Genomic DNA, 20,505 nt, shown 5'->3' with positions numbered 1-20,505 from the left:
CATAAAAATACCAGCTATCACCCTCATCTGGACGAAACTGTACCAGACGCTGATAACAATCCACAGTAAAGTGATACAAAGTCAGCATATCTATTCCCAAGATACAGTCAAAATCTGCCATCGCTAATATCATCAAATTAGCTATTAACAAATTACCCTCAAACTCCAGAAGGCAACCCATCACTAGACACTTAGTTACTATCTTCTGCTCCAACGGAGTAGATACAACTAAATCCATATCTAATGATACATAAGGTAATCTATGTCTCTTAAAAAAGCGACTAGAAATAAAGGAATGAGATGCTCCAGTATCAATTAATACAAGTGCAGGAATACCACATAACAGAAAGGTACCTGCCAACATGCGATCGCTTCCCTCTGTAGCCTGCTCCTGAGACAGAGCAAACACCTGCCCTTGAGTCTGTGGACGATAACCAGAAGAACTCTGTGGTGCTGGCTGCTGATGTGGAACAATAGAAGCCTGAGATCCAACCTATGATCCCGATCCACTAGCAGAACCCATGCGCTGAGGAAAATCTCTCCGCAGATGTCCCTGCTGACCGCAAATATAACAAGCACCAGTAGCTCTCCGACATGAAGCTGCAGGATGATTCCCTCCACAATGGCTACAAAACTCCTCCTTCTTCTTCTTCTTTCCAAAACGGAACATACCTCGTGAACCACGAGATCCAGATGAAGTAGTAGGAGTAGAAGAAGACGTAGGTCTAGATTGCAGAACAGATTGAGCTCGAGGCTCAAAAGATCCACTAGGCTGTGCCGGCATCATCAGCTGTGCATTCCTGTTGCTAGTCTCCACAAGACGGCAACGGTTCACCAAAGTCTCAAAAGATACTGGGTCATCACAGACGACAACTTGAGAGTAGATATCTTGGTTCGAACCTTGTAGAAAGATATCATACTTCGACGCATCACTCTCATTGATATGAGGACTGAAAGGTAGCAGATCAAGAAATCGTTGCTGATATTGATCAATAGTCATCGATCCTTGCCTCAAAGTAAGAAACTCCATAGATCATGCTTGGCGAACAGCTGGAGGAAAATACAATTTCTAAAACTCCCGGCAGAAATCCCCCCAAGTCACTTGTCCTCTCTCAGTACGTGCCTGAGCAGCCTTGGCATCCCACCAAAAATGTGCTCGATCCTCTAGAACGAATTCTAGAACTTCCAATTTATGCTCCTCAGTGCAATCGAAAGCTCGGAAAGTACTCTCGAGTTTAGACATCCAGCTTCTAGCTTGTTCAGGATTCTCACCTCCCGCCAAGGGTTTCGGTCCTACTTGCATGAATTTATTGATAGAGTAGCGACGTCTACCCTCATGATGACGATGTTGATCATCATGATGGCGGTGATGACGATGATGATGACCACCTCCCTGGCCAACACTACCATGACTCTCGTCAGCCATATCCTGAAAAGAATTTCACATTAAAATCCCAAATGCGCAAGAATTACTCAAGACTAGACTAAATCCCAAGTACTAATCCCAAAATCTAAGCATGCTCTGATACCAAAAATGTAGTGACCCTGCATGGAATCACCTACTAACTGGCAACTAATAGCATGAATTAAACTTAATACAGCAAAATACTTAACAGAGTAAAAAACGTGCGGAAACATAATTCATAATTTACATATCAGCTTAGTAAATAATCCAGGCTTAATACTGTAGTGATACAACCAAATCGAAAACTTAAACAGTAAACATTATACAGCTATATCGAATCCTGTTGTATAATAAAATCCTCAAGGCTCCCGCTCCCTAGTCTTGCCTTGAACTACCAGATCCGTCCATCCTGCGACCTGCCCCATGGAATAGGGTGTCCAAGATAACAACTAGGATGTGAGTGCTAACGCCCATAGACATGAGTACACGTAAATATATGATGCATACAACATGATGACTGGTAAAGGGTCATCTGAAAAGTCATGCTCAGTACCGGCGCCACATGAGTGCTGCCACCGCACGGATCAACCTTTGGGTGCAACCATACTCGTTTAGTACACCAGAGTAGACAGACATAAATGCCCCCGCCGTCGCGGTACTCTCAGTGACTGACTATCGAGTATAGAGCTGAGCGGCTCTATAATCAGGTATAACAAGGTATAGACTCAACGTGTATATGCACATGACATATGAGTATAGAAAGCGATAAATCATATCTCATGCCATATAATAATGCCAAATAAATGCAACATATAAACATGTATACTCGCTGGCAATCTCAGTCAATATGTACGTACCTCTAGGCTAGTTCAAGTAAAGTAGGATCCTAGGTTCCAAGCCTATATTCAAAAGTTCACCGTATCACTACATAAATTCTATAAGCCTTAACTAAGTTAATAAGTACTCCCACAACTTAAATAGATTCCCGAAACATACCTTCGTCCGTAGTTAGCCCTTTGAAGTCGCTAGTCCCGGATGACTATAACCACACCTTGGTTATTCCAGAACCTCTATTATAACCGATAGGGCCCTCAAGTGTATATCTCACACAATACAACTGAAGAAAGAAATTCGAGAATTCGTATTTCAAAATGAAATCGAACGAGACCTATTTATAGGCAAAATTCCCGGCCAGGATCGGAACTTCCGATTTCAGGATCGGAGCTTCCGATCCAGCTCATTGCGTGCATGCAGAACACGCCAGGATCGGAACTTCCGATCCGATGATCGGAGCTTCCGATCTCACCCCCGATCAACACTTGTCAAAACTCGCGGTTGAGTCATCGGGCAAAGCTGGCAGCCGGAGATCGGAACTTCCATTCCTGGATCGGAGCTTCCGATCTCGTGCTTTCGCTGAGCTTCCGAAGTGGCTAGGATCGGAGCTTCCGATCTGGGTTCAGAGCTTCCGATCCGGCCCAAAGTCAAAAGCCCAAATTTTCCTTCCGAAGTCCAATAACACTCCGAAATTGATTAATTACCAACCCTTAATCTTGTTTAACATATTATTATCTTAAAATGAGTTCTGGGTTACTACATTTCAGTCTGTTAACCCTTTAACTATGAGGAGTTCTGAGGATGATTTTGGGTGAGTAGTTTATTGCAGAGATCGATCAGTTGTTTGATTCTCTAGACTACACCGACGAACGACAAATTCAATTAGTTGGTTACCAACTGCAGACATTGCGAAATTGGTGGATATCGAAGAAGAAAGCCTTAGAGAAACAAGGTAAATGTTTGATTTATGTCTTTCGACTCTTTTGCTGATAGATATTGATGCAACTTTTCTTCTTGTGGAAAAGTTAGATTGATTCTTCCTCTACTGTTGAGTATCTGAACTAGTTGCGATGAGTTTAGTTCGAAATTGTGAAATTTTGTTTCGATGAGAGTTGATTGCACTGAACAGTACTATACTTCGGTTATCAGATTCTGATTATATTATCAATGTAGTATATTAACCGAGTACAGGGCAACCGAGGTTGATTTTAGATTGTTGCCAGATTCGGATCCGAGATGATAAGACGAGTGGATTTTCTCATCCGGTAAGAATTCCTAAGTTAAGAATTCCTTTCTTATTGATTGTCGATTAACGTTTGTTACAGTAAGGTACGGAGAATGTTTGAGGTATGCAGATGATGTCTTCAATCAGCCGTGTTGGTTGATTTAGCAGAGTTGTTGAGTTTGCTGTTGTTGTTCTAGTTGAGATTCTAGATTGCCTCCGAGTTGAGAGGATGAGTTCAGCGTTGAAATTTTTGATCAGACATCATCGACTGATAATCTGAAGAGAAGAAGTTTCAGAGATCGAATTCAGAATAAGGTACGACCGATTTGAATTGTTATCGTACAGATTGAATTGGAATTTGCATTTGCAATGTTTATGAGTCCTTTGAACTGAATCTTCTAGAGGTTTGTAGATGAGTTCTTGAGTATTCTTATCGATGAATCTATTATCTTTCGAAGAGCTGTATTGATCTTTCAGATTCTTTAAGAATTGCTCGCAGATTTGCATGCCGATCGATTATGCTATTTTTTTGATGTCTGAATCTTATTAAGACCGAGTTGTCTTGTCCTCGATCTTTTCTCTAAGAAGATGGAATTTTATTGAACACCTCGAGACTGGAGCTGTTATGAATTGATCTGGATCAACGTCCTTATCAGAATTTGAAGATTCTTGGATTTAGCGAGTTCTATCGCGAATCCTTTGAGAAATTCTTATTGTTGATTAGATGAATACTCAGCATATTATGTTCTTCTGTGCAGTTGTATCTTTGATGACTTTTTGGTGCTTTGCACTCCTTCTTATTGAGAGTTGAGACTTATTTTTGTTCAGAAGAATTCCTTGTTGACTTGAGCATCGAAAAAGTTAAAGACGCTTGAGATGCAATATTAGTTTCCGATTTGAGTCTCACAGAGATCATATTGCTTGGAAGATCATTTCAGTAATCTGTTCTGATCTTGGAAGATAGAAGTTTTGATTGTCGCAGTCCGAACTGATTGAGTAGAGAAAGAGAGTTATAGATATGATGATTAATCTGACTGCGAATTCTTTTGTTATCCGGAGAATTGATTGTAACAGCTAAGATCTTAAGCTGTATAATCTGATCTTATTTTATCTACTTCAGTTGTCTTCTTTGTCAGATTATTGATGCACTTATGATAGAGTCTGGAACATATGGAACGTTTATCTTGACTCCTTCATTCGACTTCGAACCAGAGATGATTGAGAAGATTGAGAATGCTTTGGAATCTGATTCGACCTTTCAAAATTCGATGAAGATAGATCAGATCTGAGTTTAATCTGAGTTCAGGTTTATTTCGATGCCTTATTAGCGAATAACGTAGTTGTGCCAGATGTTTCGGTTTGAGACAGAGTATTAGGAGATTGGCACTTTGTAGTTATTCAGAGTTCTTCCAGATGATTGGAAGACGTTTGATGAATTGAGGAATCAGATCGAATAGAGGAAGATGAAGAATGAAGTTCGAAGTATGGCTTCTGATGTTTTGAACTGACAACAGTCAGAGAAAGAACGATCCGATTTTCTGTTGTACAGTCCATTCTGATTCAGAATGGAATTGGGATCACAATACGATGATTTTTGTAGCAAGGCTACTTTGTGAGTCCGAGATAAGATGTCATCAGAGTATCATTGAGCGATTGATGGAATCTTTCGTTAAGAATTCTTGATTTATTTTGTTGAACGACTGTTGTTACAGAATAGTATGAACGAACTCTCGAAGCTTTACAGATGATGTATTGTATTGTAACCTGAACTGGTTGATGCGCCAGTGGTTATTGAACGACGGAAGTTGTTCGGGATGAACTTCTAGATTGGTCCCATTTGTCAGGATGAGTTGACACTGATGGGGATCTGAATTTCATCTTCAGGAAGTTCGTGAAGAGAACTTTCTCAAAATCATTTCCGAATTGAGGTATGGCCGTTTTGAGCTTTGACAGGCCGTTTGATTTGAAGAATACTCCTTTATTGTTGAAGAATTTTCTGTTGACCGAATCTCTCAGAAGTATTAGTGAAATTAGGAGTTCTTATTGATGAATTTCTGGTTTTTGGTTATGAGAATTGTACTGATTGTACAGAGCTTTCTACAATCTTTTCAGAATTGTACACCGATCAGTTGTAGACTAATTTCGATGTTTGAATTTTGAATGGACCGAATGAATTTCTTAGATCTTATTATCTGATGATGGAATTTAGATTATCTGTTCTCTTGTATTCTGATTTTCAGTGCTGGGATTTCTTTTTATTGAAATTTTGGAGTTATTCTTATTCATCTACTGTCTGATTTTGATTGACTGATTGATGGAATCCATTACAGTTTTCTGTACAGAATGATTATGATGAAGAGGAGAGAATTGATATTTTGTCAGAGGTTGTCAGATGTCTCAAATTGCCGAAGTTTTTCTGTTTAGACAGAGATCTTTGTTGTAGTTGTTCTTTCGGCATAGACTTCGAAGAGATTTTTGTTGTTGATTACAACTTGTTTCGATTCGATACCCTCAGAACAACGGACAGCCAGAACAGATGAATCAAACTTTAGAGGAATTGCCATGAGTTGCAGTGCTCGACTTAGCACTAGTTGGCAGAAATCTTGATTCTTGTGGAGATTTCGTACAACGTCAAATTTGATGATTGATTGAAGGTACTTTTTAGAAGTTGTACGAGAGGAGATTATGATCGATTTGATTTTTGAGATGAATTTCCTTTGTCACTTGATTTAGAACGAAAGATGACTTGAATTGTGACTGAATTAGAAGGATTGTTCTGACAAGGATGAGATGACTTTTGATAGACGGTTGGAGTGATGAAGAATTAGATGACTGGAGATTCTGACATTCTCTGATTGATTGAGATGTCGAACTGATTGAGACGAATGATTCAGAGTTAGATTGAAGCACACTCTGGACTTAGTCCTGAGAAGTAAATTCTTATTGCACTCCTTCGAGTCTAGTCTCGACCTTGTGTTAGAATCGTGTTTGATTTCGAGGACAAAATCGATTCTTAGAGGGGGAGAATTGTAACGCCCCAAAGTTATCTTAATAGACTTTATTTGAGATAATCAGAGATTTTAGAAGTCGAGGGTTGATTTAATTTTGATCAAGGACTAGAATGCAATTTTCAGAATTTTCAGGGACTAAAATGCAAATTTGGGATTTATTAGATATTTAAAAGGATTTGACTTGAATTTTTCACTTCATCACCTCCACCAAACCGCCATCCTCCATCTTTGGCGTGAGAAAAGCTTCCCAAGCTTTTGTGATTTCAGTTCTAGCTCAATCCGTCCGATAGAATTGATTTCTGACTTGATATCTACGATCACAACGACGAGTGCTCCGTTTGGAAGTAAGTTTATCCTAATTTTGAAAAGTTTGAATTTTTGGATGTCTTTAGAATTGATTTATATTCAGAGAGGATGATTATGAGATAGCTGTGATAGTATATCTAAGACGGTTCGAAGATCTAGCGACGAATGGATTTGATATGATTTTTCTTGTTATTTTCGAAAATCATGTTTTTGTGATGTGTTGGGATTGTGTTGGAATTGATGTTTGAGGATTGGAATAAGTAGATTGAGTTGTTGAATTGCTGTCTGCGTTTCCGATTTGATCAGTTTATTGCCGTTATGCCGTCAGTTTGAGTTTTGGAATCGTTTCGATGTTTTGATCGTATCGAGTTTGATTGAGTTTTTGATGTCGATATTGATCCTATTTGACTTCTTCTGATAGATTGAATTGAAGTCAGCAGAGTTGCGAGGTAGCAGCTTTGGACAGTTTGGAAGATTGAAGTCGGTACAGTATCGAGTTTCTTATTTATCGATTGAAGAAGTTGTTTGAGTTTTGAATGAGTTCGATAGGATATTGATGATTATCCTTGTTATTGATTTCAGATTGAAGTACCTTCAAAGAGAATAAGGTAAAAGACGACTCAAACTTGAATGGAATGATTAACTCAAATTAGACTTTATCCGAGTGTTCCGAAGAAATTCACATACTTGCATGATTGAATGATTATTTGTATTGATGGATGAAATGATAATTGAATGCATGAGATTACATATGCATTTATATTGATGAAATCATGATTGAATGGTTATTTGAATTGATGAATGAAAGCATGATTGAATGCTATTATGAATTGATGATTGAAATGATATTAGAATGCATGAGATGACATATGCATTCATATTGAGCCTCGATTCATTTCAATTTGAATTAGACGATCTAGGGATTGTAGTTGAGTGGCTGGTAGGCGATTTGCTACATTGTCGAGTAGCTCACTATAATGCTCTGGAGTCTAGAGGATTAAAACATACCACGTCCATCTCGAGAGGGGATCCCAAACCGAAGAAAGAAAGAAAGAAGAATTCCATTTGATTATCTGAGTATGATAATCAAGAGATTTTAAAGTCATGCATATCATTTTAATTCAGTACTTGAATGAATTACTTTATTTATATCTGAAGTTGATATATGACTTGGATTGATGCATATCATGATTGATATGTTTATTGGATATGCATGATAGTCTCGTTTACTGAGAATTGTATTCTCACCGGATTATCCGGTTGTTGTCTTTGTTTGTATGTGTACTTGGCAACAGGTGGGGCATGATCGAGTCAGAGACGACATGGATAGAACGAGAATGAAGATTAGAAGTGAGACTTCGAGTTATAAATGGAAAGTGCATGCCAATCTAGTTTATGTTTTGAAAGCACGTTTAGAACTTGGATGTATAGGATATCGAATATAGAAGTTTGTTTGATGATATTGATTAGTTCAAAGCTTTCAAATTAATGCATGAAGATTGAGATGCATGTTGAATTTGGTCGTGAACATATTAGAATTTGAAGAGTTGTATTTGATTTGTTGTATTGAATATTCGAATCAATTTTGTATCATGTTGATCGTATGAATATGAAAGATTGCATGTTATTGGATTAGGATTTGAGCATGCTAGATTGATGTTGGATGGATTTTGAATTGAGATTGGAAGCATGCCATAATTTCTGGAATTTTTCTGCCCAGATGGCCCGCGCGCGAGCGAGCCCCGTTGGGTCTCTGGAAATTTTTACCGCGCGCGAGCGAGGTTTTAACCCGCGCGTGCGTGTTGAGTGGCCGGGTTCTGGATTTATTGCCGCCGCGCGCGCGAGATGAATAGCTCGCGCGAGCGCAGTGCAATTGGAAAGATTTTTTTTTTTTGTGATTGTTTCTCCCGGGTTTTGTTTATCATTATTTGATTATGATTCGAGATTAGATGATTAGAATCGGGGTCTCACAATTTTCAAGTGGAGAGGTGTAGTAGCCCGTAATCAAATAAGGGGATTAAGAACGTAATCGCCATTTAGAGTAGTTCGGACGGCTCGAAGAAAGAGATCGGACGGTCTGAAGGAGTTCGGACAATCCGATGAGGCTTCGGAGGCTCCGAACGGGTTCGGACGGTCCGACGGAAGGATCGGACGATCCAAACTGACCTGGGAATTACGTCATTGATTACGTCAGCTTGATGATGTCATTGATTACGTCAGCTTGATGACGTCATTGCTTACGTATGGATGGGACTTTGGACGATCCGAAGTTAGGTTCGGATGGTTCGAACGTGTTCGGACGCTCCGAAGTGGGGTTCGGACGATCCGAACTCCGTCTATAAATAGGGGTGCCGAGGCCTCATTTCAAACGCACCACTCACCTCTTCTTTCTCGATTCCTTAGCCTTCTAGCTTAGATCTAGGAAATTCTAGGCGTCCTATTGGGAATTCGGAAGTGGCATAGCGATCCAGGCGTCGTAGCTGAGATGTGGCCTAGCTTAGTTAAGGCTTTTGGAGTAATATAATGATATTAGTATCATTTCAAAGTTTAGTGTGGATTAGAGGCGTGGACCTAGAGCTGGTAGAGCTTGCCTAGTAGTTGAGGTACGAAAGTACTGTTCGAGATATCCTTACTGAGTATGCATGTATTATGTGCTTGCATGGTTTATATGACATGATTTTATCTGCATATATTATGACATGGTATTATGCTGCATGCATGATCATATTGAGTTATTGTAGTGACCCAACCCGGATCCACTACTAATCAGAGATTAGTGCTAAACTAAGCATGCAATCAATAATAATCAGAGACAACTGCGGAAGCTAATAAATAAATGCTTGCCGGCGGAATACAACCGGCTAAAACACACATCCGATATACAACCAAATCGAATGATTAAATACCCAAAGAGTAAAACCTACAGCTAATCATGTTGCTTTCTCTGGTCGCTGACTCCTCTGAGTCACTGAGCGCACTATCTGCACCTGCACCTGCCCCGTCGAATGGGATGTCCAGAAAATACAGAAACAACTGGACGCGAGCGACTATGCTCAGTACGCTAAGCAATGATATATAATCACATATGTGCATGCAAATGAAGTCAAAATCATGGTTAAAACACTTTACTCAGGGCGCCATGAATATACAGCACTGTGCTGGATAGCTAGTTCGCGGGGTCGCTCGTATATTCCCCTATCAACTAGCGCGTGCCCTCCACCGTTGTGGTCGCTTCAAGTGATAGCAAAAACTAGGGGTTGAGTCTCCCCTAGACACGAATCTATCAGGGTACCTCATCCAATAGAAACTGTCTAGACTCACATCATACTGGATGCATTCTTCGTAAAAAAATACATGCATGTGCTAAATAATAAACATGGCCACATGGTGTAACACCCTCAACCGATGAAGATGTTACAAACTAACATGACGTTAAAACTAGTTCGGAAAAGAAAATTTTTGAAAGATGTATGCATACATCAAACCTTACTTAAAACATTTCAGAATAGTTTACAAACCAAATCATAACAATTTGAAACATAAAGCGTATTTTCATCAATCAACATAACAACATTTAGTTCATTAACTTGACACAAACACTCTCAACACATAACACACTCATGCATCGCCCGCCGGTCCGACTCCTTGCTCTTCTTCATGCCCGGCATTGAACACATCGACATATGCATAAATGTCATCCTCATTACCTGCACCATTCAAGTATAGTGAGTCTAAAGACTCAGCAAGAGTATGCAGTAAAAATCATGAGATTTCAATAATCATTTAAACTTAACATAACATAACATAAGCTTATCATTTGGTGACGAATTATGCAAAATTGTGGCAACCGTCATAATGGGCACATTCATCTTTTCTTGTTGATCAATAATTTTATGACATTACGCCTCGTAACATTCGTTCTTTCATTTTCGGAGGCCCCTCTGGAGCTCATCCCGGAGGACCTAACCCGTACATTGAGCCGTATTTGGAAGGGCCCCTCCGGAGCCCAAACCGGAGTACCGTTCCCGTATTTCCACCACAAGGACACATAAGACATCAAAATATTTTCATGCATCAACATATTATATCTTCATAATTCAACATAACATTATTCATTCATGCTTCATCATTATTCATTTCATCAACATATCATTTCATTCATCATGAAGCATCATTGAAACATCATAATTTCCATCTTAACTTTTGTTTCATGAACATAAAACTTTACTCGATAACTTCATGCATGTAATAAATGATAAAAATCATACTTTCATATTGAACATAGGTTTCATGAAAGAAACTTAGACATGTACATGCATCACATAACGTAATCGGTCCACATAAGTCGTTCTTTTCGTTCTTGACTTAAAACTTGAAACTTTTTGCATAGAAACTCTTAAATATATTTTAGAAGCCTTAAAAGATCATAACCATAAATTAAGGACTCAAAAATAAAAACTTAAGAAAATTAATTCGAAGCTACAGTGCTCCAGCGCTAAAAGAGAGGCGTTGGGGCTCTATACTTGCGCATTGTCAGCTCTGCTGCACTGCAGTGGCTATGCCTTCACACTGATATTTAGAGTTCTTGAACCCAGAATTTCAAAATGTGGTAAACATAAAAGTTTTAGCCCTTGATCTAAGATTTCAAATTCAGAAACCCTCACCTTAATTGGATATTTCAGTAAAACGTTATGCTTATTCTCCCGAGATGTGTCACTGCCAAAAATTCAAACCACTTGACACACTTTGGGATGATTTTGGCCAATCTTATAGAATGATTTTGACAAAACTCAAAGCATGAAAGTTGTAGCTATATGAGTTATATTTCAAATAAAATTGGTCTCATCTCATTTGGATTAATACAATAGATTTAATCCACAAAATTGCAACAAGTGTTTCTAATCTGAGACAACCCAACACATGCAACGCTTCAAAACTTTAACTAAAACTAACTCAACACTTCAAAATTCAACACACACCTTCAAAATCAGTCCTTTCCCAACTCCAAACCATAAGAATCTATCATCACACATTATTTATCAGGAATTTCCCAAGAACGACTTACATATCATGATATCATAAACCTCATGCTTTTATGCTTCTCAAATCTTTAAAATCATGCATAAAACTCATCAACACACATCATTTCTTATCAAAATAGATATATCTTGAATGGTGGTATAAAATTCTTTAAAAACTTGCCTTGAATGGAGGATGAGTTGATCCGGAACTTCGGAGACGAGCTAAACCTTGGACGAACTAAAAACTGGTACCAAAAACTCACTTGAATCTTGAAGGATTTGATGAAGGAGATGATGAATAGTGAGGGGGAGGAGAAAAACGTGTAAGGGAGAGGAGGATAATGAAGAAGTCTGATAGAATATGTCAAGGGAATCACTAACATGTAGGGTATAAGGTTGTTAAGTGTAGTTTTCATAATTAATGCACATCGTGTATTGATTGCTTAAAATGCAGTCAAAGAAACACATCTCGACTCGTCTGATAAAAATGCTATCTTTTGACTCATTTATAAAAAATGTAACAATATCATACTTAAAATACTCTTAAAAATGTACTCTATTATCTCATTCCTAGGTTAGCCTCGTCCCGCGAGTCCAGAATCGAACTCTACCTGGAATCATTTACTTAATCAAAATTGATAAATGTAAGATAAACATAATCATGAAATCATAATCATTAAATCATAACTTAAACAATTTAAGGCATAAAATCATTAAAAATTTATGTTTAAATAATCGTGAGCAAGTTTAATGGATTTTTTGGACTTTACAATTCTACCCTCCTTGAAAGAATTTTGTCCTCGAAATTCGACTTACCAAATATTTCTGGGTCTCGGCTACGCATATCTTGTTCGGTCTCCCAAGTAGCCTCTTCCACTAATTGATTGCGCCATAAGACCTTTACCATCTTGATCTCTTTGTTTCTCAGCTTTTGGACTTGTGTATCCAAAATTTGGATAGTATTTCTTCATAAGACAAGTCTGGTGTCCATAGAACTGGATCGTGGCGAATGACATGGGAAGGATTTGAGATATACTTTCTCAACATCGAGATATGGAATACGTTGTGTACACCTTCCAAGTTTGGAGGCAATGCTACTCGGTAAGCTCTTGTTCCAACCTTGTCTAGGATCTCGAAAGGTCCTATATATCTTGGGCTCAACTTTCCTTTCTTCCCAAATCTTAAGACTCCTTTCCAAGGTGAAACCTTCAAAAATACGTGATCACCTACCTGGAACTCCAATTCCCTACGTCTCCGATCGGCATAGCTTTTCTGACGGCTCTGTGCTGTCAACATCTTGTCTCTAATTTTTGCTATCATATCAACTGTCTGTTGCACTGTTTTTGGTCCCAGCACAGCTCTCTCTCCAATCTCATCCCAATGTAGAGGAGTCCTACACTTTCTTCCATACAAAGCCTCATAAGGAGCCATTCCAATAGTAGCTTGATAACTATTGTTGTAGGTGAACTCCACTAAAGGCAACTTCGATTCCCAATTTCCTCCAAAGTCAATCATGCAAGCCCTGAGTAAATCTTCCAGTATTTGAATTACTCGTTCAGATTGTCCATCTGTTTGTGGGTGAAAAGCTGTACTAAAAGCTAGCTTTGTTCCCAATCCATGATGTAAACTCTTCCAAAAGTTTGAAGTAAACCTAGGATTCAGAGACTATCCTTGCTGGAACTCCATGCAATCTAACTACCTCTCGAATATATAACTCTGCATATTGATTCATCGAGAAGTTGTTTCTAACTGGTAAGAAGTGAGCTGACTTTGTCAACCTGTCAACTATTATCCATATTGAATTCATTCTTCGTTGTGTAATTGGTAGTCCAATCACAAAGTCCATTGTGACATCTTCCCATTTCCAAGTGGGAATATGTAATGGTTTCAGAAATCCTGCTGGCCTTTGATGTTCAACTTTCACCTGTTGACATGTCAAACATTCGCTAACAAACTTAAAGATGTCTTTCTTCATACCTGGCCACCAGTATAGCATCTGTAAATCCTTGAACATCTTTGTACTCCCTGGATGAATAGAATATGGTACCATGTGAGCCTCAGTCATCACATCTTCCCTCAGTGAATTTACTGCCGGTACCCACATTTGCCCTTTGTGATGCACGACCCCATCCTTCACCGTATACAATGCACCCCCTTTTGCTTCATCTTTAAGTTTCCAAGTTAATAATTGCTGGTCTGAAGCCTGCCCTGTTCGAATCTTGTCGAGCAAACTTGGAACCATTGTTAAGGTTGATAAGGAACAAACTTCCATTGTCTCAACTACTTCCAATCTGAGTCGTTCAAAATCTACAATCAACTCTTGTTGAGTTGTCATTCTATTCAAAGTTGCATATTTACGACTCAAAGCATCTGCTACTACATTAGTTTTACCCGGATGGTAGCTAATGTCACAGTCATAATCTTTCACCAATTCAAGCCATCTTCTCTGCCTCATGTTCAACTCCTTCTGTGTGAAGAAGTACTTCAGACTTTTATGATCGGTAAAAATCTGACACTTCTCACCATAAAGGTAATGTCTCCACAGTTTCAGTGCGAAGACAACTGCTGCCAATTCGAGGTCATGGGTAGGGTAATTCTTTTCATGAATCTTCAACTGTCGTGAAGCATATGCTATTACTTCCATCTTGCATCAGGACAGCCCCTAATCCACTCTTGGAAGCATCTGTATAAATTATGAATCGACCTATGCCTTCTGGTATGGCTAGTACTGGTGATGTCATCAACTTTTTCTTTAACACTAAAAAGCTTTTCTCACACTGATTAGACCATTCAAACTTCACACTTTTGCGAGTTAATGACGTTAGTGGCAGCGCTATCTTGGAGAAATCCTGAATGAATCTCGTATAGTAACCCGCTAATCCCAAGAAACTTCGTACCTCTGTAGCATTCTTTGGGGTAACCCAATTTTTAATTGCTTCTATCTTTGCTGGATCAACCTCTATTCCCTTAGCCGAAACTAGGTGACCCAAAAATTCAATCTGTTCCAGCCAAAATTCACACTTACTGAACTTAGCAAACAATTGTTTTTCTTTCAGAACCTGCAAGACTGTAGTTAGATGCTGACGATGCTCATCGAAATTACGAGAGTAAATCAGTATGTCATCTATGAATACTATGACAAACTGATCCAAAAAAGGCTGGAACACTCTGTTCATAAGATCCATAAACACTGCCGGTGCATTGGTAACTCCAAACGGCATGACTAAGAACTCGTAGTGGCCATAACAAGTCCTGAAAGCTGTTTTAAGAATATCTTTGTCTTTCACCTTCAATTGGTGATAACCTGATCTCAAATCGATCTTGGAGAACACTGCTGCCCCTTGTAACTGATCAAACAAATAATCTATCCTTGGAAGTGGGTATTTGTTCTTCACTGTTACTCGATTGAGCTCTCTATAATCGATGCACAGTCTCATAGACCCATCTTTCTTCTTGACAAACAATACCGGTGCACCCCAAGGCGATACACTCGGTCTAATAAAGCCTTTATTGAGTAGCTCTTGTAGTTGCTCCTTCAATTCCTTCATTTCAGTCGGTGCTAACCTGTATGGTGCTTTGGAAACTGGTTGGGTTCCAGGGATTAATTCAATTCCAAATTCTACCTCCCTAGCTGGAGGTAATCCTGCAATATCATCAGGAAATACTTCTAGGAAATCTCTCACTACTTCGACGTCTTCAAGTTTCGGCCGAGATAATTCTTGATCGCAAGTGACACTTGCAAGGAAACCTGCACATCCTTTATTCAACAGTTGCCATGCCTTACCCACTGAAATTAAAAGAGATGAATTATGTTTCGGTGTGGCATGGAATAGAAAAGGTTCTCCATCCTTAGTTTTCAAGGAAACCGTTCTTCGTTTACAGTCTATAGTAGCCTCGTATCGAGACAACCAATCCATCCCAAATATCACGTCAAAATCAGACATATTCAGGATAATAAGATCAGCAAGTAACTCGTGACTCTGCATTTGTACACTGCATCCTCTGATAATCAAATCACTACTCAATTCTTCCTCTGAAGGCAAGGATATACTAAATCCTGATATTGACTTATCCGGTACTAAACCCGATTTATTAACAAATTCAACAGATATGAATGAATGTGTAGCTCCAGTATCAATTAAGACATGAGCGGGATTACTGGAAACATTAATCATACCTATAACTATAGTTGTATTTGAATCCACTTGATCATGTGCCATTGAAAAAACTCGTCCTCTTACCGGTTCTTTGGATTGAGGGCAATCTTTTCGATAGTGCCCTGGCTTTTTGCAAAGGAAACATACTCCAGTCCCTGCCATGCATTGACCTGAGTGAATTTTTCCACATTTTTGACAAGCTGTTGGTGCAATTGCCGATTTTGGTGCTGGTAGAGCCAATTGTTTCTGCCCTTGAGGTCGAGGCCGCTGCTGTTGGTATGGTCGGTGTTGGGGTGGGGCTTGGTATGGTCTCTTTCTGCTAGAATTTCCTTGTTGGTCCCGATTCTGATAACTAGATCTTTTTCCTGTGACTCTCGGATAATGTCGTTTCTGTCCTTTTCGGATAGCATGGCCTGATCCACCGCATCTTTGTAATATTTCGCTCCACTTAGTCTAACATCCTTTCTGATGAAGGCATTCAATCCTTCTGTAAAATGTTTCAACTCTTCAGCAGGATCACCAGAAATCATCTGTACAAAGTATCTTCCCCTTTCAAACTTCTTAACATACTCCGCAATCGACATGTTTCCTTGACGGATTTCCAAAAAATCTCTGGCCAACCGGGTTTGGGTGCTCACTGTGAAATATTTGCCGTAGAACACATCCTTGAATCCATTCCAAGTAAGGGTAGTTAGGTTCAACGCTGCTTTGGCTCCATTCCACCAAACATGAGCGTCATTGCAGAACATATAGGTAGCACATCTCAATCTATCCGCATCGGTGATTTGCATGAATTCAAAATCAATCTCCATAGCTTGGAACCATTGTTCTGCTATCAAAGGATCAGTCTCTCTTTTGAACTCAGGTGGTCCCAACTCTAAGAACCTTTTGTAGATAGGGTTCTGATTAGCTGTAGGATGGTTATTTCCAGCATTAGTTGTCTGGGCTTGAAGCAACTGTTGGATTTGAGCTCCCTGAGCACGGCTTTGCTCTTGAAGAAGAGCAGTTAATCCCGCCAAAAACTGGTTGTTTTGATTGTTCTCACTATCTGGTCCGCAATCACTATGGTTGTTGTTTGCGGAATTGGTGATGGTGTTGGTGTTGTTTTCCCTACGTGATGTCATAGTCCTAAAGTCCAATATTATCCACACCGCTCAGTCACGATTCAAAACGTGAATATACTTTAACATATAACATGCATACATATATCTCATCGCATTATCATACACATAATCACATAAGACACATAACTTACAGACATGAAGACGGAGCGTTGGAGTCGTGGCGAGTATGCATGAGTGTTTCAAGAAAACCCAGAGCGAACTGCTCTGATACCAAACTGTCCTACACCCTCAACCGATGAAGATGTTACAAACTAACATGACGTTAAAACTAGTTCGGAAAAGAAAATTTTTGAAAGATGTATGCATGCATCAAACCTTACTTAAAACATTTCAGAATAGTTTACAAACCAAATCATAACAATTTGAAACATAAAGCGTATTTTCTTCAATCAACATAACAACATTTAGTTCATTAACTTGACACAAACACTCTCAACACATAACACACTCATGCATCGCCCGCCGGTCCGACTCCTTGCTCTTCTTCATGCCCGGCATTGAACTCATTGACATATGCATAAATGCCATCCTCATTACCTGCACCATTCAAGTATAGTGAGTCTAAAGACTTAGCAAGAGTATGCAGTAAAAATCATGAGATTTCAATAATCATTTAAACTTAACATAACATAACATAAGCTTATCATTTGGTGACGAATTATGCGAAATTGTGGCAACCGTCATAATGGGCACATTCATCTTTTCTTGTTGATCAACAATAATACATTCGTTCTTTCATTTTCGGAGGCCCCTCCGGAGCTCATCCCGGAGGACCTAACCCGTACATTGAGCCGTATTTGGGAGGGCCCCTCCGGAGCCCAAACCGGAGTACCGTTCCCGTATTACCACCACAAGGACACATAAGACATCAAAATATTTTCATGCATCAACATATTATATCTTCATAATTCAACATAACATAATTCATTCATGCTTCATCATTATTCATTTCATCAACATATCATTTCATTCATCATGAAGCATCATTGAAACATCATAATTTCCATCTTAAATTTTGTTTCATGAACATAAAACTTTACTCGATAACTTCATGCATGTAATAAATGATAAAAATCATACTTTCATATTGAACATAGGTTTCATGAAAGAAACTTAGACATGTACATGCATCACATAACGTAATCGGTCCACGTAAGTCGTTCTTTTCGTTCTTGACTTAAAACTTGAAACTTTTTGCATAGAAACTCTTAAATATATTTTAGAAGCCTTAAAAGATCATAACCATGAATTAAGGACTCAAAAAAAAAACTTAAGAAAATTAATTCGAAGCTACAACGCTCCAGCGCTAGAAGAGAGGCGTTGGGGCGCTATACTTGCGCATTGTCAGCTCTGCTGCACTGCAGTGGCTATGCCTTCACACTGATATTTAGAGTTCTTGCACCTAGAATTTCAAAACGTGGTAAACATAAAAGTTTTAGCCCTTGATCTAAGATTTCAAATTCCGAAACCCTCACTTTAATTGGATATTTCAGTAAAACGTTATGCTTATTCTCCCGAGATGTGTCACTGCCGAATATTCAAACCACTTGACACACTTCGGGGCAATTTTGGCCAATCTTATATAATGATTTTGACAAAACTCAAAGCATGAAAGTTGTAGCTATATGAGTTATCTTTAAAATACAATTGGCCTCATCTCATTTGGATTATTACAATAGACGTAATCCACAAAATAAAACAAGTATTGCTAATCCGAGACAACCCAACACATGCAACGCTTCAAAGCTTTAACTAAAACTAACTCAACACTTCAAAATTCAACACACACCTTCAAAATCAGTCCTTTCCCAACTCCAAACCATAAGAATTTATCATCACACATTATTTATCAAGAATTTCACAAGAACGACTTACATATCACGATATCATAAACCTCATGCTTTTATGCTTCTCAAATCTTTAAAATCATGCATAAAACTCATCAACACACATAATTTCTTATCAAAATAGATATATCTTGAATGGTGGTTTAAAATTCTTTAAAAACTTGCCTTGAATGGAGGAGGAGTTGATCCGGAACTTCGGAGACGAGCTAAACCTTGGACGAACTAAAAACTGGTACCAAAAACTCACTTGAATCTTGAAGGATTTGATGAAGGAGATGATGAATAGTGAGGGGGAGGAGAAAAACGTGTAAGGGAGAGGAGGATAATGAAGAAGTCTGATAGAATATGCGAAGGAAATCAATAACATGTAGGGTATAAGGTTGTTAAGTGTAGTTTTCATAATTAATGCACATCGTGTATTGATTGCTTAAAATGCAGTCAAAGAAACACATCTCGACTCGTCTGATAAAAATGCTATTTTTTGACTCGTTTATAAAAAATGTAACAATATCATACTTAAAATACTCGTAAAAATGTACTCTATTATCTCATTCCTAGGTTAGCCTCGTCCCGCGAGTCCAGAATCGAACTCTACCTGGAATCATTTACTTAATCAAAATTGTTAAATGTAAGATAAACATAATCAGGGTCCTTTTGGCAAATTTTGGAAATTTTAGGGACTAAAATGCAAATTATGGATTTTATATATTATCTACTCTTAGAATTTGTTTGAGAAAGTCTTCATCTTCTCCTCCTTAGCCGTCTCCCTCCATTGAAGATGCCTCCAACCTTTCCAACCTTTCAGATTTCCTTCCGAGCTCGATCCGTCCGTTGGAAATTATTTCTGAAGGCAGATTAGTGATCACAGCAGCGAGAACTCCGTTATACCATAAGTATTTCTCCGATCAGATATGTTTTGTTTTTCGGAGGTTCTTAGAATCGATTTAGATTCTAGTATGTTGTTCTTGGCGGAGTTCTGATCGTTTATTATCTGTCAATTTTGAATTAGAGCGACGTTCGGAATTGTTATGATTTTTGGAAGCTATTTTCGAAAATCATGGTATTGAGATTTGTTGGGTTTGTCTTGTTGTTGTTGTATTAGCATTGAATTGAGTTGATATTGATATTGAACTACTGTCTGCATTGCCGGTTTGTTCAGTTATAGCCATTATGCCGTCGGTTTGAGTTTTGGAGTTTCGAACCGTTTTGAGTTATGAACTTGGCTTGTAAGTTGATCGTGGTTATTGATCAATCATCTCTTGTATTCGTACAGATTCGTTGGAGTTGTCGAGCCCTGTGTTAGAAGCATTTGATCGTCGAGAGTTGGAAGAAGAATGGTAAAGAGATTTCCATGAACCATTGATTGTTGTTTAGGTTGTATAGTTGTTGATACAATCTTTTGTTGTAGCTTTCCAGAAGTTGGAACTACTGCCTTGAAAGGTAAAAGCAGTCATCGTAGCGGGATAGCATACTCGAGATAGCTTAGTTCTTGAGTTTCCCTTTTTAAATAACATACTTGTTTGTACGCTTGTTCTAGCATGAGGAACTTGCGTCTTGTTGATTTCTTGGACTTTT

At 38.7% G+C, this 20,505-nt stretch overlaps 1 protein-coding gene across 1 annotated transcript; it reads right to left on the bottom strand.

Annotated features, from left to right (window-relative positions):
- Positions 1 to 12,726: 12,726 nt before the first annotated feature.
- Positions 12,727 to 14,044, bottom strand: LOC140886553 (uncharacterized). The gene is made up of 3 exons (XM_073293187.1): positions 13,850 to 14,044; positions 13,581 to 13,726; positions 12,727 to 13,195 (listed from the first exon to the last, which is right to left on the bottom strand). Exons 1-3 carry the CDS (start codon positions 14,042 to 14,044, stop codon positions 12,727 to 12,729), a joined length of 810 nt encoding a protein of 269 aa, XP_073149288.1.
- Between the last annotated feature and the right edge of the window lie 6,461 nt (positions 14,045 to 20,505).

Source organism: Henckelia pumila, chromosome 3 (genome assembly GCF_033568475.1).
Source record: "Henckelia pumila isolate YLH828 chromosome 3, ASM3356847v2, whole genome shotgun sequence".
In the NCBI taxonomy this organism is placed as follows: Eukaryota; Viridiplantae; Streptophyta; class Magnoliopsida; order Lamiales; family Gesneriaceae; genus Henckelia; species Henckelia pumila.
Note: the sequence above shows the minus strand (reverse complement) of the source record. Positions and strands in the feature narration are given on the sequence as shown.